This window comes from Myotis yumanensis, unplaced genomic scaffold, assembly GCF_028538775.1.
Source record: "Myotis yumanensis isolate MYYU_CA2020_CCGP unplaced genomic scaffold, mMyoYum1.0.hap1 SCAF_15, whole genome shotgun sequence".
Taxonomy (NCBI): Eukaryota; Metazoa; Chordata; class Mammalia; order Chiroptera; family Vespertilionidae; genus Myotis; species Myotis yumanensis.
In genome coordinates this window covers 50939474-50960811 of record NW_027223766.1, presented here as the reverse complement: position 1 = coordinate 50960811, position 21338 = coordinate 50939474, and the positions used below count along the sequence as shown (strand labels likewise).

General features: G+C 60.3%; 1 protein-coding gene across 3 annotated transcripts in view; it reads left to right on the top strand.

Annotated features, from left to right (window-relative positions):
• The window catches only part of ST3GAL1 (ST3 beta-galactoside alpha-2,3-sialyltransferase 1), a 52752-nt gene extending 31625 nt beyond the window's left edge, over window positions 1-21127 (top strand). For all 3 annotated transcript variants that reach the window (XM_070392377.1, XM_070392378.1, XM_070392379.1), the window contains 6 exons: window positions 9835-10714; window positions 12187-12383; window positions 13372-13551; window positions 14836-14881; window positions 16875-16994; window positions 18400-21127. In XM_070392377.1, the coding sequence (XP_070248478.1) occupies window positions 10403-10714; window positions 12187-12383; window positions 13372-13551; window positions 14836-14881; window positions 16875-16994; window positions 18400-18573 (1029 nt within the window). In that variant the 5' untranslated portion in view covers window positions 9835-10402 and the 3' untranslated portion in view covers window positions 18574-21127. The remainder of the gene's footprint in view (window positions 1-9834; window positions 10715-12186; window positions 12384-13371; window positions 13552-14835; window positions 14882-16874; window positions 16995-18399) is intronic.
• The last annotated feature ends 211 nt before the right edge of the window (window positions 21128-21338 follow it).

The window sequence follows — 21338 nt, the reverse complement described above, 5'->3', positions numbered from 1 at the left end:
GTTTCTGAGAAATCTTAGCGGAGGAGCCGGCCCCCTAGGTGAAGGGCTGCAGATTAACGGCCTGTTGGTCTCTGAAGTCTTCAGGGCACCTCGTGGGACGGAGGCTGGGAGTGGGTGTGGTGTGTGAAGGGCTCTGGTTTCCAAACCACCCTGGGGGTGAGGAGGGAGCCCACAGCGGGGCTTGGGGTCTCCACCCCCCCCCCTCACCCAGAAATCTTGGCTCAGCGCTAGCTTCTCCCTGAGTGTGAGACCCACTTTCCAGAGCATGTGAAACCCACTGTTAACGGCAGCTGCTCCCCAGAAACGTGTGGACCGCGCCAGCCCCTACCTCTCCCCGGGCCTCGGTTTGCCTATCTGTACAGTGGGCTGCGGAGCAGGTACAGTTGCGGCTGCACAGCCCCTTCCAGCCGGGAGGCAGTGAGCCTTTGATGATGCCCATGCAGATCATGTAGCTGACCTGGCAGAGCCCTTGCAGCAGAGAGGTGGGAAGGGGTGGGTGACATTTGAGAAAAACAACCCCGTCCACCTTTGGGTGTCCTGGTCAGGACCAACCCCGAGCCTCCCGCACACCCAGGTTCAAGAACGAGCTGACAGGCCATTTTACCATCCCAGGGAGGGCTCTCCGGGCCCCAGGCTGTCTGGGAACCAGACTGGGAGGGCCCGGTGCCCCCTCCTCCACTGGGTGTCCCACATCCTGCCCAGCCACGGGGGAGCCAGCGGCAGGGCGCACACGTGCTCACCGCCTTCTGGGTGGCTGCGCAGAGGAACGGTGTGGTTTGCAGTATATTTAGTTTGTTGTTTTTGCAGAAGCCAAGGGAAGTGTGTAACAGGCTGAACTCTGCGCTGCCCTCCCTGAGGACAGCCGAGCTGCTCAGCCTCCGCAGGGGGCAACAGGGCTCAGCCGGGAGGGGCCCCCTCCCAACACAGGCTCCAGAGGGCAGAGGGGGCCGGGCGGCCCTGGGCAGGGCTGGTGTGAGATTGTTACTGTAATCGTCCGATTTTCCACACGAGGACCCCACCTTCCACTGTGCACAACCCAGCGTGAACCTCCGCTCCTGTGTTGGGAGCACTTGTTGCTGTCTCTGCCCACAGGGACGGAGTGGGCAGTGTAGGCTCACAGTTGCTCGTGTGGGAGACAATGGAATAATAATAATAATAGTAATAATACGAGAGTAACTCGGTTTTGCTTACTCACAGCTGTAAACCTACTGCTCCCGCCGTCTGTCGGTTCGGTGCCTGTCTGGCCCCCAGGCTGGGCGTGCTGGGGGGTGGAGGGATGTGCTTTGGGAGTTAAGATCCCCAGGTTCTAGTCTTGGTGCCACCGGAGACTCGTTTGCCACCTTGGACGGGTCACCTCTCCTCCCTGAGCCTCGGTTCCCCAAGGGGCAAAGGCAGCAGGAGAGTGTGGCCCCCGTAAGTCCCTCCGTGATGCTGAAACGCCCGACCCTTTGCCTCCCAGCCGCCCTGCGGCTCTCACCTCTCCCTGATCTGGGACCTGTGGCTGCCGGGCCAGGAACTTGTCTGGGCCCAGAAGGCGTCATTAAGTCTTCCATTAACTGAACCCCATTCAGCTGGAAAAATAATAACCGGAGAGCAGGTCTGCCTGGTTCCCGGCCGGCGAGCGCCTGGAAGTTTGCCATGGGGAACGCTCACAGAGCTCCTTCCCCCTGGACTCAGCCCGCCTGCCTGCCTTCTCTCCGAGGAACAGGCGGCCGCCCGGTGGTCGACCAGCAAGCCCCTCTTCCGTCAGCACCACTGGGCCTGTCTGTGTGCCCAGGAAGCAGCCCCCGGGCGGGGCCAGGCCGAGGGCGCAGTGCCAGGGATGCCGAACTGAATAAGACACAGTCTGTACCCTCCACGGTCGGGCTCACCCCGGCCGCATTCTCCACTTGGCCGAAATCCAGAGAGTTCTTGCTGTGCTCACTCTCCAGCCATAAAAATGCAAATGTCAAGACACTTTCACCTCTCTCTGTTTTCTGTTTTCCCCAGTGCCTGCCCCAGATTCACTGGTTTAATATGTTCTATGTTTACTAACCAAAGCTAATGTCCCTGTTAAAATCAAATCATATTTCCTTCTGGCCCAGTTCGCGGAACACATCGGAGCCTCCTGTGAATTCTGGGGAAGTGGGGGGCGGGGGGAGAACAGGGAAGTTCCTGGGGAAGGTGGCACGTGGGACGTGAGGTTCACCAGCTGGGACAGAGAGGCCACTCGATCGGCAAGGACCTTGTCTTGATAGTAACATCCGTCAACATGTGGGAAACAGGACAGAAAAGATGTTCCAACCGGGATTCACTTTTTTCTCACTTAAGTTCGCCTGTTAGTGTTTCACGGCGTTGGCAGAAGGCATGAGACTCCTGGGTCACAGACCAGGGATTTGATCCCTCACGGCACAGCCGGCGGCATGAGCTTCAGGTTTGTGTCGGCTTCCTCTTTGCCCCGGAGTCCTCGGGGCCCAGCCACGGCGCCCAGACAGATGCCGGCACATGTGATGGGTTGCAACATAGACCAGGGACACTGAGCTGGGGGAATCCATCGTGTGCAGCGAGCCGAAAGCAAGCCTTTCCCTCATGTTTCATGACTTCTTGCTGCAAACACAGCCCTAAACAGTGATCCTGGTGAAGACCAGTCGGGGCCTTGGGTTCTCAGCTCACCGAGAGTGCGAAGGGCTGGGAGGCCCTCGGAGGCACTGAAGGCGTCTGGGTTTGAATCCCAGGCCTAACACCTACTCACTGTGAGGTGAGGCAGATTACGGCATCTGGACTTCTCTTAGCCTCCGTTTGCTCATCTGTAAAGTGGGGACGATACCTCCCTTTCCGGTGATTATTAGAGAATATGGAAGTTCACTCTGCCAGCAGCCCAGCGGAGAACAGGAGACTGTCTCTGAGCTCAGGGAGCCGAGTTGCACGGAGAATCTTTTCGGCTGCGCATGAATGTATGTGGGAAAACAAAGCAGGGGAAGTGCAGGGAGGGGTTGCTCATTGTGAATCGGGTACAGAAGGTTCAGGGGAAGTCTCTCCTCCGAGGCGAGGCCCGGCGACCTGGCATCCCGAGTTAAGTAAAGAACGTCGCACTATCTGTGTGCAAAGCATTCTGGGTGAAGCTGGAAGCCTGTGCCCAGGTCCTGTGGTTGTCACGTGTGAGGCCGGTGTCGCTGGAGCAGAGAAAGCAAAGGCATAGAAAGTAGAGTCAGACAGGAGGCAGGACCAGCTCTTACAGGCTCCTGCAGACTGTGGCCAGGACCTTGGTTTTCAATCCAGGTGTGGAGAAAACCCGCTGGAGATTTGAGCAGGCGAAGGCAGAGCAGAGTACAGTGTGGACAGGGCACGGGAAGGGGGAAGTGGTGGGCTCCGGCCAGGGCTCCTGCTGTGGGACCAGCTCAGGCTGAGACTCAGAGGTGGACACTTCCCTGAAGAGCTGGGGCTCCTCGGGCTTCACTCCTTACAAAGTGTACGGCCCTGGGCCTCCATGTTCCCATCTGTAAAATGGGCATATTGGTCAATTCCGTGAGTTCACGGGACTAACGCCCTTCGACATGCTCCGAGAGCTTCCCTCGGGGCTGAGTACACGGGGACGGCCACTCTCATGGGTTAGTACAGAGGGGGAGCCGGCCCTCACCCAGGCCAGAGCTCTCACGGTGGCCTGCGTTCGCTGGCGCTCCTCGGCACGTGTACTTGTGTTTCTGTTTGTACACAAGGGCCATGCGTGGTGTGGCGTGGTCAGGTCGCTTGCCCAAGATCACACCGCTTCTCGGCGCTGGAACTGCAACCCCCCTCCCCCATCCTCTTCCCAGTTCACACTTGGACCTGCGTCAGCTGCCTCCATCTACTGCTGACCCCATGGTGACCCTGAGCAGGTCCTTGCGCCTGCCCGACCCTCTGTCCTGTAAGCACTAGGTGATGAGCCCCTATACCTGCTAATGACACGAGGTGGGAGGCGGCTGGGGTGGGGTTCTGAATGGTCTATTTTTGTCATGGTTTCTGCACCCCCACATCGGGGCCATCCCCTTTTTTCCCCTGGGGCAGCTGTCAGCCTGGGCGCGCCAGCACGGGCCTCCCTAAATTCCTGACCACATTTCACGCTTCAAGTGCTGCCTGGATGTCTGCATGCAGCGCCCTCAGGCCACACACACGAGGAGATTGGTGGATTTAAATTCCTTTTGTGCGACTCAGAACCTGAGGACGTCTCCAGCTCCTGTCACAGGACCCTGATCCCCGTTAATCGTGTGTTCGTCGTGTTTCCTCGGGGCGCTCCTCCAAACCGCCTGACCTGAGCCTCATTGTACTGTCGGAACCTTTATTTTCCCTCCAGCTCCTCGCACAGGAGCCAGCGAGAGGGACCAGGTGAGGAGAGAAGGGTTTGCAAGCCCAAGACAGGCTCTTCCCAAGCCGCCAGCAGGTGTGGGGGCGTGGCAGACAGTCAAGCCTGCGCAGGAAGGAGTGGGGACACTGAGGCCCCAAAGGAGGCGGGCCCGACTCCAGGGGTGTCTGTGCACCCCCTCCAGCCCAGCCTCCGTGCCATCACCATCTGCTGCTCACGGACTATCAGTGGCTCCCCATTGCCTTCACCCCAGCGTGCCCATTCCTACAGGCTTCCCTGACCTGCCCCCACCCACCGCGGCCGCTCTGAAGGGCACCTTCCTTTTCGTAACTGTGCCAGGTGCCCCCATCCCCAGTGCCGCCACCTGGACTTTGGGGAGCTGCTCGGTTCACCCCATTCTCTCTGCTCTCTCCCATCACTGTCAAAGCCCCCGTCTCCACGGCCACCTCCACTGAGCCTTCTCTCTCCCTGCACTTGTCACCTGCTTGCCACTGTTGTATCTCCAGGGCCCTTGGCGTTCCCTCTGGAGCTGGTCCCTGGCCAGCAGGGATGACAGGTGCGAACTGCCACGCCCCCTCTCGGGCTCCCTCTCCCGGGTGGGCTTCTCTCCGACGCTCTTTTCCGGAGGGTCCTGTGTGGCTGCAGCTGTAGCTGGTCCTTCCCGAGCCAGGAGGAGGGAGGCAGGGCCCGTCCATCCGGGTCTGAGCTGCAGGAGCACAGAGACCAGCTCCGGGGTGACTCAGCGGGGCTCGGGGTGACTCAGCGGGTGGGGCTCAGCTGGAGAGGGCACTGGACGAGGAGAGGAGGGCTCACCCTGGGCCGTGCCAGGCCCTCAGCTGGGCCGCACGCAAACCCCGTGCAGGGCTCCTGCCCCCGTCTCCGCGTGGGGATGGTCCCCGTCCCTCTCCCAACCCTCAGAGGCCAGGCTCAGGGCAGGGACAAGCCCCACGGGACACCCACGCTGGGCCCCGCCTGGGCTGGAGTTCCGGCTCCTTGGCAGGTCTCTGGCTGCTGGGCCTTTGTGGCCGCCTCTGAAAGATAGAGATAAAACCCAGCACCAGCCGGCGGTTGTCCTGGGCCCCGGCCGTGTGACCAGAACAATGGCTGGCAGAGAGAGAGCCTCCATGAGGCGTCTGTCCTTCCGGTAGCAGATGGATGGATTAACCCTGCTCTGCATGGCCGCCTCAGAGGCAGGGACGCTTTTAACCTCCATCGTCCAGATGAGGGATGGGACATCCCTAAGGTCTCCCGCCAAGGACACCCACCCCTGGCTGCAGCTGGCCCCCCTCCAGCTCTGCCTGCCTCTCGTTCCCTCTCAGCCCACGTGCCTGCCTGGCTCCTTCCCCGGGGAAGCGCCACGCCAGGGCGGCTTCTCCTCTCTTGGAGTTTGGGGCCCGCTCTCCTCTCAGCTCTGGCAGCCCTCTCGCCGTGTGTCCTTGGAAGTCTCTTCCCCTTTCTGAGCTCAGCCTCCACATCTGTCAATCAAGTGGGGCAGAAAGGGTGGGCGGGGGTGTTCGTGGGCACCCCGTGCTCGAGGGAAGAGGGAAACCACTGGAAGGCGTTCGTAAGGAAACCCGACATTCAGGGCACTCGCGACGTGCCAGGCACCTCAATGCTTCCCCCGCACGGACTCGGGTGGGACGCGGGCCCTTGGTGCAGCGCAGCGAGGCCGGTGCCACGCTTACGGAGGAAGAAACGAAACGGAGGCCACGTCTCGGGCGGCCTCACGAGGCGGGGGAGGCAAACACAGCAGATAAGAAGCCGAGTGCAGGACGGCCAGGTCAGCCGAAACCCGAGATCGGAGAACCCAGCCCCGCGGGAGGACGGGGAGACGCATCTTGCTGCACCTCGCTTTTCTCTGCAGGCGTCTGCCAGGACGTAAGGTGCTTGGATCCGAGCCTAAGAACCAAATGCAGCCGCCGCGAGGCTCAAAGCCTAGACGGAGCTTTTGGCCATCTCCCAGGGCGGCAGGGGAGATAAGAGAGAGATCACAGCGGGCAAGCAAGAGGCGCCTTGGTAGGCATTCCAGCCATGCGCTGAGAACGGCGCTGAGAAGGGCTGGGCCTTCTCTTCTCAGTGAGCGCAAACCCGAAATACCCGGTCATCCCCAGGGACTAAGGTGCAGGCCCAATCATCCTGACCATCACGGGGACCAAGGTCATGCGCCCCTGCTCCCCCTGCCCGCCAGGCGGAAAAGGCTTCCTCCCGGAATAAGGACCGCCGCAGCCAGAGCCTCTGCATGTCTGCCCGACACCGTGTCCGCATGTACCACGCCAAGGCCAGACCACATGGCCAAAGAGAGAAAACAGACGGTAGAAACAGACCCACAAGTTACCCCAGTGTCACAGGCATAGACGCAGACTTTAAAATAACCTGTGGTAGTTAATTGCAGGAAGATAGATGACAAGAGGGGGAATTTCACCGGAAAACTACCACTTAGACAAAGAGTACTCAGGTGGAAATGCTAGACCTGAAGGATACAAGAACTGACATGGATGTAATATGCGATTCAAACGCACCGGACACAGCAGAAGAGAGGATGCAGGCGGCAGTACCTACCTCAAGAAGTTGGAAAGACAGCAGATTTCAAACCCAAAAAGAAACGTCAAGAGAGCAGATAACAGAGAGAGCAGGGATTGGTGGAATAGAAGGGTTTGCCATGGCTACGTCGAGACCCAGGAGGAGGCAGAGGGGCGGGTCAGAGTGTGGGCTCAGCCCCCACCTCCCTGTGTGATCTTGCACAGGCCACTTGCCGTCTCTGGATCTCAGTTTGCCATTTCAGGGGAAGGGGCATGAGTACCCGTTTGGCCCAGCTGATGTGAGGATGACAGGGCGGGCAGCGGCCACGGCCCTGTATTACAAGTGCTAACGTTACCGCCGGTCCGCAACGTTCACTCAGTCATTTCACCGGCACCCGTGGTGCAGGGGGCTTCACGCGGAGCTGGGAGGGCGACTGTAGGTTTTCCAAGTATAGTGGGGCCTTGACTTACGAGTGTCCCAACTAAACGAGTTTTTTGAGATACCAGCTATCACTCGGCCAATTTTTTGCATTGAGTTGATGGAGTAATTTGAGTTAATAAGCTCCTTAATGAGCTCGGTCTCGGAACGAATTAGACTCGTAAGTCAAGGCCCCACTGTATTTGAAACAATTCTTTCTTTTTAAAAATATATACATATATATGTATATTTACATATGTGTGTGTGTATGTTTATTGGTTTCAGAAAGACGAAGGGAGAGGGAGGGAGAGAGAGAGAAACACCAATGATGAGAGAGGATCATTGATCCGCTGCCTCCTGCACACCTCCCACTGGGGATGGAGCCCACAACCTGGGCATGTGCCCTGACCGGGAATCGAACCGTGACCTCCTGGTTGAGGGGTGGACACTCAGCCACGGAGCCATGCCTGCTGCACTGAAACAGTTCTAGTGGCAGCTCACTGCCGCCCTCTCTCTGTCACCACTGATCGCTGCTGCAACCGGACAGGGAGCCCCCCCCCCTTTGTTTGGGGAGGCGTGGCTCACTTGGCAGCAGAGAACTTGGCCCGTGGAGTCTTGGCCCAGGTTCCATGCCAGGGAGCCAGGGCTGGCGCTCCCCGTGTGTGGCGGGCTGCCCCGCTTAGTAGAGAACAGGGAAGTCACGCACGCCTCCTTTCTTCCCTGGGGCCCGGGGCGGGGTGCAGGGGCGTTCTTGCTTTTCCACTGTAGTTCTTTCCAGGGCTTTCGAAAGCGGTAATTGTTATCAGCCCAGGCGCCTCTGCTGGTGGGTGGGAGCCCAGCGGGCACCCCGGCCTGGGAGATGGTGCCACTGGGTCGTGCCGGACGGAAGGAGGAGGGTGTCGCCGTGCTCCTCCAAGCCCCCCCTCCCTCGTCCCGATTCTGCAGCTCAGCCTCACCCTCCATCTCCTTCTGCTCCAGTGTCTGCTGCGAGCATCTGTAGCTCACCGCAGCCAGGAGGTGGCGGGAACCGGCCTGTCATCCGTCTCATTCCCTCAGCGTGCTCACAGGCATCTGTCTAAGTGAACTTGTCTCAGCCCTTGGTGTTGGGACACAGGTCCTGCTCATCACCACGGCCTATGCAGGGAGGCCCTGTCACTCACTGCTCAGCTCAGCCCTGCAGTGGGCTCCGTCCCTCAGAGAAAGCCTGGTCTCAGGAATGGCTTCCCTCTCCCCAAATACACACCTGCTCCCCCTCCCCCACCGACCAGGCCCACCTGCCTTCTTTCTCCCAGATGCTCACGGAGCTCCCACCTTAGAATCATTTATGCTGGATCTCAACCTCCTAACCCAGGGCCCAGCCCAGCACGGGGCCCAGCACGTGCGCTGTGAGTGGCTGCTTGATTGACAGCCCCGAGAGTGAGCAGAATCTCTCTTATCAGCCCCTTTTCCAGGCAAAGGAATGGTCCAGAGAGGTTAGGTAGCTTCTCCACAGTCACACAGCACACAGGCAGAATCCTCGGGCGTAGCCCGTGCTTTCTAGCTCAGATCTCTGAATTGCCAGCCCTTGCCTTTCCCTCATTCGCATCTGCATTCCTCGATGCCACGGTGTGCCAGGGGACAGGGCCACCGAGAGGGAGGCCGAGTTCCTGTCCTCCTGGAGCCCCCCGCCGGGAGGAAGGAGGCAGATGGGGAAACAGAGCAGGCCGAATGGAGCCAGGACTCTGCGGACGCCAGGATTGGGCAGGCCTCCCCTTGGGCGTCAGCGCCAGCTCGGGCCTGAAGAATGAGTGAGACCCGAGCAGGGTCGGGAGGCTGTTCTGGACAGCAGGGTGACAGCCTGGGCCGGAGCCCAGAGGCAGGAGCAAGTGTGGGCTGAGGCTCAGTTGTGTTGCTTCAAGTTGCAAGTAATCTGCTTTACACAATAAAGGGGATTTATTGTCTCATGTCTCTGAAAGGTCAGAGCGTAGGGTGGGCTGCAGGTGCGGCTGGATCAGGGATTTAACGCCTCCTGTCTGGTCCTGCCCAGCCATCCCTCCTGCGAGGAGCCCACACAATGACCAGCATGACCCTGACTTCCTCGTCCCAGCCTCACACAGACCAGAGCAAAAGGAAGCCATGTCTTCCCTTCCTGCAAAAATGAGGTGTTTCCCTCTGATTGGATGGGATTGGGGCACTTTCTCATCCTTGGACCAGCTCCTATGGTAAGAGGGGTGGGCGCCCCCTGCTGGCCAGGTGAAAGCAGAGAGAGCCAGTCTTGGAAGGTTAATCTGGCTCAAGTGGACAGATTAACTGCTGCTTTTTATTTATTTTAAATATATTTTTTATTGATTTCAGAGAGGAAGGGAGAGGGGGAGAGGGATAGAAACATCAATGATGAGAGAGAATCATTGACTGGCCGCCTCCTGCACGCCTCATACTGGGGATCAAGCCTGCAGCCCGAGCATGTGCCCTTGATCGGAACTGAACCTGGGACCCTTCAGTCCTCAGGCTGACGCTCTGTCCATTGAGCCACACCAGCCAGGATGTCATAACAAGGTAATAGAATTTCATCCTGTTTTTCTTCCTCCTTCTCTGGGCAGATGACAGACAACCCTCGGTGCCTGTGTCAAGCCCACTGTCTGCAGCCACAACTCTGATGGCCATGTGGTCAGACTGAGCTCTGACTGGGCATCAGCATACACATCCTCCCCGGAGGACAGCGACAAAGAGGCCTCCTGGTCCCACACCGTGACCCTTTCTTCCCGGTCCTCCCCCCGGCGGCACAGGACACCGTCACAGAGATTCATCGCCCCTCCACCCCTTTGGAAGGGAAAGGCGATCGCTGGTCTTACGTTTGATTAACGCTTCATGGAGAGACATCATCGGCTGTTCGAGGATCGCGGATGAGGCGGGCTCCTCTATTTTCTGCAAGAGACAGATTTGCTGCCCCCTTAGCCTTCGCGTGTCCCAGGGTGATGTCCGGTGCCCGAGGGTGACCGTCGCCAGGCGGAAGTGAAGTTGACCAGAGCGAGCCTTGCGAGCCCCCGGACATCCACGCCTCGCCTTGTGCATGAGCCTCCATCTCTGGGATTTTGCTTCCAAGTCCCTCCTGAGTGGGGCGTGATTTCCTGCAGCTCATCGCCGGGGAGCCTCGTGGGGAGAGCAGCCATGGTGACCCTGAGGAGAAGGACCCTCAAAGTTCTCACCCTCCTCGTCCTCTTCGTCTTCCTCACCTCCTTCCTCCTGAGCTACTCGCACACCATGGCGACCACCGCCTGGCTCCCCAAGCAGCTGGTCCTGGAGCTCTCGGAGCGCTTCCGGAGGCTGGTGGCCTTCTCGCGCCCGCCCTGCACCTGCGCCCGCTGCGTCGGCCAGCAGGGGGTCTCGGCCTGGTTCGACGAGAGGTTCAACCGGTCCATGCAGCCGCTGCTGACCGCGAAGAACGCGTTCTTGGACGAAGACACCTACGCATGGTGGCTGGTGAGTGCACCGGCCGAGTTGTGGGGTGCGGAGGGGGTCCCAGCACCTGGGTACACACCCCTGGGGCCCTGCCAGGTGCTTTGCAGGAATCGCAATATTGGCCATTTATTCATTCATTCATTCATTCAAAAACTACTGCCCTCGCTGGTTTTGCTCAGTGGATAGAGTGTCGGCATGTGGACTGAAGGGTCCCAGGTTCGATTCCAGGCAAGGGCACGTAGCTGGGTTGCAGGCTCAATCCCCGGCCCTGGTGCAGAGGCCACCAATCAATGTGTCTCTCTCACATCGATGTTTCTGTCTCTCCCCCTTCTTTCCACACTCTCTAAAAATCAATGGAAAAATATCCTCAGGTGAGGATTAAAACACACACGAAACCTACTTGTTGAGGACGTGCTGTATATACATGAGAACAGAGGGTTCGGTGTGGACACTGTGGTCCCGAACACTTCGAAATGCTGGGGCGCACAGGGGCCCCTCCCGGTGGGGATCTCTGAGGGAGTTCCTCCTGGGGAGCTTGGCTGCGGCCACTCCCCCGGGGTTTTCGGGGAGTGAGCCCCAGCCGGCAGCGGCAGCCCCGTGGCCTGGGAGCCTGTCGGACTGGCAGGATGTGGGCCCAGCCCTGCCCGGCCGCGTCAGGATGCGCACGGTTGCCAGGTCTCGGGTGGTTGCTCGTGGAGGAGCTTGGAGCTGCCCCAGGAGGTCTGAGCAGAAGCCGGTGCTTAATCCTGGATGATGGTTTCCCTCTGATGGTTATGAACTAATATTCATCCTCTGGACCATTTATCCGTGCACATCTCAGTGGCATTGCATACATCACAGTGTTACGTGACCATCACCCTTCTGCACCCAGCATCCCCCCGACATTATGTACCCAACTCCCCTCCCCCGGCCCCAGCCCCCTAGACCCTGGCAACCCCCGTTCCACTCTCTGCCTATGAATTTGACTCCTTGGAGCCTCACGTCATGGGAGGGACTCGCGAAATTTGTCCTCTGTCTCGGCATCTTTTCAGGGTCCACTCATGCTATAGCGTGTATCCAAATTTCCTTTTTCTATGGCTGAGTGATATTCCATTTTATGCATACTCCACATTTTATTTTATTTCCTATTTTTTAAAGTATATTTTTACTGATTTCAGAGAGAGGAAGGGAGAGAGAGAGAGAGAGAAAGAAACATCAATAATGAGAGAGAACCACGGATGGGCTGCCTCCTGCACGCCCCGCACTGGGGATCCAGCCTGTAACCCGGGCAAGGAGTCGAACCATGACCTCCTGGTTCACAGGTTGACACTCAGCCACTGAGCCACAATGGCCGGGCTGCGTGCTCCACATTTGAAAATCTATTCATCTGTCACTGGATTTGGGGCAGGGCCCCGGCCCGGTCCCCCTCTGGCCCCCTCCCCACCCCACTCCCCCCACATCCCCGCCAGAGGCCGCCCAGCCAGGCCCACCTGTCTCCTGTCCTGCACCCACAGACGCTGCAGCGGGAGAAGCAGCCCCATGACCTGAATGACACCTTCAAGGAGCTGTTCCACGTGGTGCCCCACAACGTGGACCCCCTGCTGGAGAAGAAGTCGGTGGGCTGCCGGCGCTGTGCCGTCGTGGGCAACTCGGGCAACCTGAGGGAGTCCTGGTACGGGCCTCACATCGACAGTCACGATTTCGTGCTGAGGTGAGTGGCCGGGCCTTGCCCAGGCACATCTGTGCACCCCCAGACCCCCCTTGTGCACCCCAGACCCCCCCCTTGTGCACCCCAGACCCCCGGGGCTGAAGGCGGCACCTGGGCTCCGGGCCCGGAGGTCAAGGTCCCAGCCTGGTGTGCCCAGACCTACCTGAGCCCCTCAGGCTCCTCGCGGCACCCTCGGGGCCTGTTTCCCCATCTGCGCTGCAGGATGGAGACAGGCGCAGGTGCCTCTCTGGATGCAGGGGGCGGAGCTGGGCGCCGAGAGCCCTGGCGAGACGGCAAGATTCACTTACAGAGTCCCGTTTGATCTTTGAAATGCATCCCGTTTTGCAGCCTGTCTTTTCCTGTCACCAAGTGAACAGATGTTCCAGGAAGATGCCCCACGTCTCTCTGGGTTTCTTGTGACCTCCATGCCCTCAGCCCAGAGCGAGAAACAACAGCAGTGAGGGGGTGCGGGGGAGGGGCTGGTGATCCCCAGGTGCCTTCTAGAATCTTCCGTCCCTGTGATCTCTGGCTGTATGTCCTTAGGCCACTCACCTGGCCTCCCGAAGCCTCAGCGTACACCTGGCTCACTGGGGCCGTCCGTGGTGAGGGGGACAGTCAGGTTCAGGGCCCGACAGACCAGAGTCCGGGGCTGCCCGTGGTGGCTGTGTGTCCTGGGCCCCGTCCTCTGTGCTCAGATTTCTTGGACCATAAAATACCGCTGGACACGGCCGTCACTGCAGTTTCACCAGGGGCGTCCCTGGGCCAGGGCAGGGCCTCGCGCTCACTAGTAGCAGGTGGTCAGTGGCGCGGTGACGCGGCGCACTGAGATCCTGAAGAGGAAAAACCCGCAGATCCCCCGAGCCGTGTGCTCGCTGTCCCCACTTCACAGAGGGGGAGGCCGCGGAGTTGAGCGCTGGCCCGAGGTCCCAGCGGGCCCCCGGGATCTGGGACTGTGTGAGCCATGCGTGTTCTTCTCTCCCTTCTCCTCCAGGATGAACAAGGCCCCCACCACGGGGTTCGAGGCCGATGTGGGGAGCAAGACCACCCACCATTTCGTGTACCCCGAGAGCTTCCGGGAGCTGGCCGAGAACGTCAGCATGGTGCTGGTCCCCTTCAAGACCCTGGACCTGGAGTGGGTGGTCAGCGCCACCACCACGGGCACCATCTCCCAGTAGGTCCCCCCGGGGCATCGCTGCTCCTCTTCACCATAGAGGTGCCTCCTGGCCGCCCGCCGTGCTATTCTCTGCACCTCAGCCTGGCTCATGCTGTTCCCCGCAGTGCGTCCTTTCCCACACTTCCTCCTGGGATGCACCCGCCCCACAGGCCACCTCTGACCCTCCGATCTCCCGGCCCTCACCTCCCATCGCTCTAACACACCCGGACTTCCACCTTTTCCTCCTCTTGACCCCCAAGTGGGCCACACGCTGTGCTTCCCGAAACCTGACAGCTCCTGGGGAAGGGGCCGCTGGAAAGGGCCCAGCGCATCTTAGCTCCCACCCCTCACCTCCGAGTGCTCCTCGTGGTGACAGCCACCTGCCTCCAAACCATAAATGGCGCTGGGTGGGCTGGGGCGCAGCTGGGAGGAGGGGTGCCGAGCATGGCGGCTGGGGCGCGAGTCATCCTTCATGTGTGCACATCTTCCCGACACCACACGCACGGGCACGTGGCGTCTGACCGAAGCGTCACAGTTGTCCTGATCATGCCTCCCTTCCGCCAGGGAGGGCGCGAGGCTGGCCAGGCAACGTGCTCGGGGTGGGACTCTGGCCAGAGCCAGGCTCACGCCTGTCCCCTTCCCAAGTCCCTTCTGTTCCCGAAGAGAAGTGGTTTCCGTGTCCAGGTGGCCAAGCCTGTGTGAGGCTCAGTGTGGACGGTGCAGGATGGGTGGGGGGCGGGGGGGGGGAGTTGCTGTGCCCTCAGGAGAAGGGAAGGAGGGAGGGAAGGAGGGAGACGCTCGGGCAGGGGAATTCCACCTGGTCCCTGGGTTCCCAAGTGTAAGTTGCGCCAGAGTCAGATCCAAAGTGAAGCCAGGGGCCTTCATCTTGGAGGCTCCTAGACCCTCCTGATGAAAAGGAGGCAGTGTGGGCCTCTTCAGCCGGCACCCCTGCCGTGGGGTAGGTGCTCTGGCCTCCATGGCGCCTTCAGGCTGTGTGTGTGTGTGTGTGTGTGTGTGTGTGTGTGTGTGTGTGTGGTGGGGGGGGGGCTTGGAGCAAGTCCCCTAAACCTTTCTGGGAGAAGGCCCACAACACAGCAGAAGGTCCTTGAATGAGCCAAGATCGCCCTCTGGTGTCTGTAAGGGACCACTGCAGGGCTGTGGCAGGGGCCGGTGGCTGGGGGCCCCTGTGAAAGCGTATACCTGCTCAGCCTGGCCCGGCTTCCCTCTCTAGTCACCCCCCTCCCCAGCTGCCAGTAGACAGCCCGGCCCCTCCCACATTGACCCTCTGCTCTTTCTCCCCAGCACCTACATTCCTGTCCCCTCGAAGATCAAAGTGAAGAAGGATCAGGTGAGTGGCGGCTCGGGCTCACCTGTGATGCTCTGCCTGGTGGTAAGTGGTGGAGAGGGCACCCTCCCCTCCTCTGCCAGCATCTGGCCTCAGAGAGCCCTGGGCGCTGGGCCGATGGAGTCCCTGCTGGAGGGACCTACCCTGGGAACCCAGGCCAGTAGCATCGCCTGGGAGACTCACAGATGCAGCCCTCCAACGCCCACCCCCATCCAGATCTACCTGGGATTGTAGAAGGCCTCCAGGGGTGCCAAAGGGGCTGCAGTTTGAGAACTACTGTGTGAGCTTCTCAAAGCCAGACCTCACCTATGTCTCTAGACCTCACCCATGTCTCCATCGTTTCCTGGTGTGTGTAGGCCAAAACCTGGGCAGAGAGCAGAAGGATGAAGGCAGGGCAGTGGCCACCACCCTGATCCTTTGCCCACATGCTCTTATTTAAATACTAGTGCCTCAGTGCACGGATTCGTGCACATCGAAAGGAAATAGAAGGTGGCCGGCGGGGCAGGACTGGGCGAGATGGGTCGGACATGATGCCCTGGAGCCAACCTCCGGAGGTCCCTCCCCGGCCTGCCGCACCTGAGGCGGCGCTGTGGCTCAAAGGGTGTGTGCAAAGTGAGTGGGGTCCTCTGGCAGGTGAGGTCCCTCGGCCTGGCCTGCAGGGATCAGGCCGAAACCAGCTTTCCGACATTCCCCAAGGGGTCCCGGGTTGCCAGAGGGCAGTTTTTGGGTGACACACCCCGGAATCGGGCTCCCTCCTCTCTGGTTCTGGGATGCGCCACCCGAGAACTGCTGCTGCCAAGTCACTGCAGCGCCACAGCTCCTGTGTTGAGCATCTGCCCCCTGGTGGTCAGTGCACGTCATAGCTACCGGTCGGACAGTCACTTATCCATTTATATATAGAGAGAAATTTTTATTGATTTCAGAGAGTTAGAGAGGGGGAGAGAGCCAGAAAAATAAGTGATGAAAGAGAATCCCTGGTCGGCTGCCTTCTGCACATCCCACACTGGGGATCAAGCCCACAGCCCAGGCACGTGCCCTGACCAGGAACTGAACCCTGACCTCCTAGTTCATAGGTCGACACTCAACCACTGAGCCATGCCGGCCAGGCCTGCATGCTCTTATTTAAATGGGGAGATCGGGGTCAGAGAGGTCAAGCAACTTGCCCGGGGACCCACAGCTGGTTTGGGGTCATGCAGAACTGGGGTCCTCCCCTGCCTGCAGCACCCGCCAGCGTGGGGGGCGGTACTGCTGCGGGGGAGGAGCCACTTGTGAATCCCATGGCAGGGAGGGCCTCCCAGGGAGGCAGTGGCTCAACGCCAGGCTATGAGCTGAAGGGGTCACCCAAGGCGAGCATAGGCCCCCCTCCAGACCTCTCGGGGTCAGGGGCAGTGTTGCATTTGGCTTCCTGCACACCCATACCCTCTGCTGCCTGGAAAGTCCCCTCGCTGTCCTCAAAGCTGCCGTGAGTAGCAGCACCAAGGCCTTGCCTGATACCAGGACGCCCCCAGCTCGGCCACCACTGGCTGTGTGGTCTTGAGCACGTCGCTAAGCCTCTCTGAGCCTCGGTTCCCTCATCTGTAGCAGGGGAAGGGGAAAAGCTAGCACATAAGGCCCTTTTAGGGACTGGGGACCATTTGGGCCCAGACCAGAGGGACGGGTGGCTCCGTGCATGAGTTTGCCTGCAGCCGCACCATCTCGCTCAGCCCCGGCCTCGTGTGATTGTGAGAGTCACCTGCTCAGTGAGCCTTCTCCCCCGCCCCAGGGCTTCCCTGCCTCTCTCGCTGTATCCCTCTCCCTGGTCCCAGAGTTCTTCCCTGCATCTTCTGTCACTTCCCAAGTGAGGCTCCTGTCGGTCTTTTCCCGCTAGAATGCAGACCCCCTGGGTGCCGGGGCCTTGTTCCCATCATGTCTGTCCCTGTGGCCACAAGCATGTGGCCCCTAGAGTCAGTGTGTCCTTCTTCAGCCATCTCTCTGAGAGCCATGTGCTCCCCCACAGATCCTGATCTACCACCCAGCCTTCATCAAGTACGTCTTCGACAGCTGGCTGCAGGGCCACGGGCGCTACCCGTCCACCGGCATCCTCTCGGTCATCTTCTCCCTGCACGTCTGTGACGAGGTACGCCCCTCCCCCAGGCCCCCCCCTCCCGGCCAAGCCAGGCACCAGGGTCCCTCATTCACTGTTCCCGAGAAGCCATGAGAGAATCTGTGGTTGGCTGACCTTGATCCTGACCCCAGCCCCTGTGAGAGCATCTGTGGTTGGCTGTCCTTGATCCTGACCCCAGGCCCTGTGAGTGCTTCTGTGGTTGGCTGACCTTGATCCTGACCCCAGCCCCTGTGAGAGCTTCTGTGGTTGGCTGACCTTGATCCTGCCCCAGCCCCCGGGGGCCTGGCAGTCCTCTCTCGGGGGTGCTTTAAGGAGGAGTGGTGGTTTCCAAGAACCTTCCCGGGAGCACGTTCTGGCTCATTCTGTGTGAGCTCCCCAGGCAGAGCCAGGACCCATGGGTGGAAGCACGATTTGGGGGTGAAACAAAGCCGTTGGCATAGGAGGCCTGTGTAAGCTGCTGCTCCCACCTCAGAGCTAGACCCCAGCTCTCTGGCCACACCCGCCCACTCCCGCTAGAATCTCTGAGTGGGAGCCAGGCACCCAGGACTTCGACTGCCCCCAGGATTGACTGCCAGAGAGCCTGGGGAGTGTGCCCCGCCCCCTGGAGCTCCTTTGACATCCGCCAGGTGGCGCCGGGTTTCAGTCCCTGACCTAGGCCAGGGGTGGGCACATCTGGCCCATGGGCTGTATAAGGCCCAAGAAATCATTTGGTCTGGCCCTGCCCAGGCATTAGCGGTGAGTTAATGAAATGTTTGACCAAACAGAGGAGGCTAATTTTTAAGTTGATGATTCTGTATGTTACAAACATCCAAAGGGCCCTTGGCAGGAAAAAGGTTCCCCACCCCTGATCGAGGCTGTTCCCTGCCTCCCAGGGCAGAGGAGCAGGAGGGGCCACAGGAGAAGGGCTCAGTAAACACTGGCCACGGGTAATGGCCCGCCGCTGGCCAGGGAGGGCTCCTGGCAGGTGGACATCAGCCTGAGGGAGTAAAGGACCCCCTGCCTCACCGTGGATGTTGCTCTTGGTCCCATTTTCCAGATGAGGAGAGTGAGGCTCAGAGAAGGGATGCAGCATTTGCAGGGTCCTCCAGGGGGTGGCAGGGCTGGGGGGTGGGGCAGCCTGGTCCCCACTCTGCTCCTCTTCCCTGGCTCCCCCATCATTGGAGAAGAGGTTGTACTGCCCCAGAGGTGAGACCCCGCTCCCTCAGGACCACCCACGTGCAGTCGCCTCCCCCTGAGCCTTCCCACACGAACTTGACTTTTACTCAACACTGTGCCCCTGGGAATCCCGGGAACCTAGAGAAGGCTTTCTGCGCTCCTGGGAAAGGGGTGCACAGATGCCAGGATGCCTGCAGCTTCCTGTCCTGCAGCTCTACCTGCCGCCCGCTGTCCAGCCCTGACCTTTGCTTGGCCCCCACAGGTGGACCTGTACGGCTTCGGGGCGGACAGCAGAGGGAACTGGCACCATTATTGGGAAAACAACCCGTCGGCGGGGGCTTTCCGCAAGACCGGGGTGCACGACGGAGACTTTGAGTCCAACGTGACCACCACCTTGGCGTCCATCCACAAAATCCGGATATTCAAGGGGAGATGACGCTGTGAAGGGTCGAGGACGGCCACCTCAGCGCAGCCTCCTCGCCGGGGCTGTTCCTTCCGTTCCGGGGGCTCCCAGGGCCAGCCTCTCGCACCCCAACATTTGACAGCATCTACTCAGCGATGTCACCGGGCTGCCGAGCAAGTCTGAGAGCCGGCGTGGGTGGGGCGACCCTTGTGGCTCTCTCCGGCCGGAAAAGGTGGCGACCTGAGGGACGTCCGTTCTCCGAATACGGCCGGGAAGATGGGGGAGGAGGGGCAGATACTGAAGACCCCCCCTGTTTTAAAAGAAAGGACATTTCCCAGGGAGGACGGGCAGAGACTGCTTTGCTGGGGGGCCCGGGGCTGACGCCAGACTCTGATTGTCGCTGGATGTTTCCGAGTGGGGGCGGCTCCGGACAGCCATGCGGGCCGTGTTGGCACAGGGGCCGGGCGTCACCTTCCTCGCACGTGGCAACCCCCACTCCCCCCGTTCCCCGAACTCGTTCTGGTGGCAGGAGAGGCTCCCCCCGAAGGTCTTCACGCTCGGGCAGGCGTTTCCGAGTCCAGCAGACAGACGTCTTCTCCCCAAGACGATGTTCCCGCGAGGACCCATCTCGGTGGTTAAAATGATGGCCCGAGGGCGGGTCTGACCCCTTCTATGTGCCTTTGTATTCGGGGAGAAATGCATGCCCTGGCCGAGGTGAGGCCAGCACCCCGACTCAGGAAAGGAGACCTCAGCCGCCCCCTCGCTCTCAGCTGGGGACTCTTCCAGGTTCCTGAGCCGGCCCCGAGGTGGCACAGAGCTCAGGTGGCACCCGGGCCTCCCAGAGGCGCACCAGCCCTGGCACGTCTCTCACGTTCACAGACTGTCAGACTCCGTGCCCGTAACCGTCCAAGCCCCCGGGAGGGTCTCCACCAGCCAGCGTCTTCCCCAAGGGCCACGCTCGGGCCCGGTCCTGCTGGCCACCTGCATGGGGTCCCGGGGTGAGGTGGGGGCATCCTGGGAGCGTGGCCATCGGAGCGGGGCAGTCATACCTCATTCGCACACTCTTTCTTCCTCGTCACCCTCCTGATTATTTATTGATTGGTTGTTGTTGCATTCAGCTGACCTCGTGTGCATTTTCTGGCTCTTGGTGGTCCGGGTTCTAACTCACTTTCTCCTGCTCCACCCGGCTGCTGCGGGGTGGGCGGCTTCCGGCAAGCTCTGTGGGTGTTCGGGGTGCCTAGGGTTTGGGGCTCGCTGGTGGGCAAGTCCTGGGGTGTCAGGTCGGTGGGTGTGCAGAATGTCCTGTACCTCCTTCTCTCCCAGCCCAACTTCCTTGCGAATTTGGGTTCAGCCCCTGGCTGGGCCTCTCCCAGACCCAGGGGCACCTCCTCGGGGCGGGCGAGATGTGGGGTCCAGGCCTAGGAGGACCGCGGCCGTTGGCTCTATTACTGACATGTCATCAGGAAAACCATTTTTCCCAGAGAGAGCATTTCCCCGAAGGCCCCGCTGCTCCCGGTGGCGTGTGAGGGGACCTGCTCTCCTGGCCTCAGTTTCTCCCTCTGCACATGGGGAGGGAGGAACTGTGGGAGCTCAGGGGCCACAGATGGTATCAGGCACCTCCTAAGAAAGAGTCCCCGGGAATCTCACACCACGGCTTCTCCTGAGTCTGTACATGCGAGCACTTTCCTGGGGAGGCTCCGGCGTGTTCATCACAGCCTCAAAGATGCAGGATCCAGAAAGGCTTTAAACACCCCACACACCTGTTCTAGCTCAAACATCCTCCCAAACGCAAGTGGTAAAGGCTCGGAAATGGCTGTGAGGCCGCATCATCACGGGTTGGAGGTCACGGCTACCCTCGATGGGAGACGGGGGGACCTCAGCCAGCGTCTGGCGGCCGGCCGATCCGTCCCAGGGACAGGCCTGAAGGAAGGTGGTCACTGAGTGGAGCAGTGGGCGGCTCCCGCGCTCTCCTCTCCTGCGAGCTGAGGGTGTCCAGGCGTGTCGGTCAGAACAGCAGCTGCTGCGCTGGGCTTGGCTAAGTCAGAGCAGGTCCTGACAAGGAGGCCCGGTCCCCCAGCAAACTGCTGAGCCTGAAGCCGGAGAGGCCGCGGCAGGGGAGGGGCAGAGAGCTCAGAACACCCCAGCCTTCAGGTCCCCCAGGGGGCCCTGTGCAGGAGCCACCTGCAGCCAAACCGATACCCCGGATACACCTCCCTGCTGGGGAGAAGGCGGGCGCCAGCTTTAGCCCGGGCCTGGTCAGGCACCCCCCCGCGGCATAGACCTCATGTTCGTCACGCCGCTGTCATGTCAAGGCCAAAGTTTCCCGAGCACTTTTTTCCTCTTTTTTTTGGCAATCTTGTTTGGTTGGTTGTTGGTGTTTTAAAAGTTGCTTTTTCTCCCCCCAACCCCACCCCCCGCACCCCATCACCCAGCCTTGCTCTCACGTTTCACAGCCGAGCGTTGACCTGGATGCGTTTTGAGTGAAGTGAGCGAGTCGCCATCCTCAGCCTCGGCTGCGTCTTATTTATTGTTGGACGTTTGCAATGATCTGAATCACAGTGAATTAAAAAAGAGCTATTTTATCGTTTGGGGTGTGTTGCTTTTCTAGGAGGGCCGGGCCCTCACGCTGCCCTTCACCGTTCCACTCGGCAGGTATTTCAGTCCTAAAAAGATGAAGGACCGGGGATTCCCCCAACCTCCCTGAACCTCAGCGGTCTCATCCGGGAAATGGGGCCGCAGTGTCAGCTGTCCGAGGGGGTGAGGTCAGGGGGAAAAGCCTGTCCGGAGGCCCGGGGAGA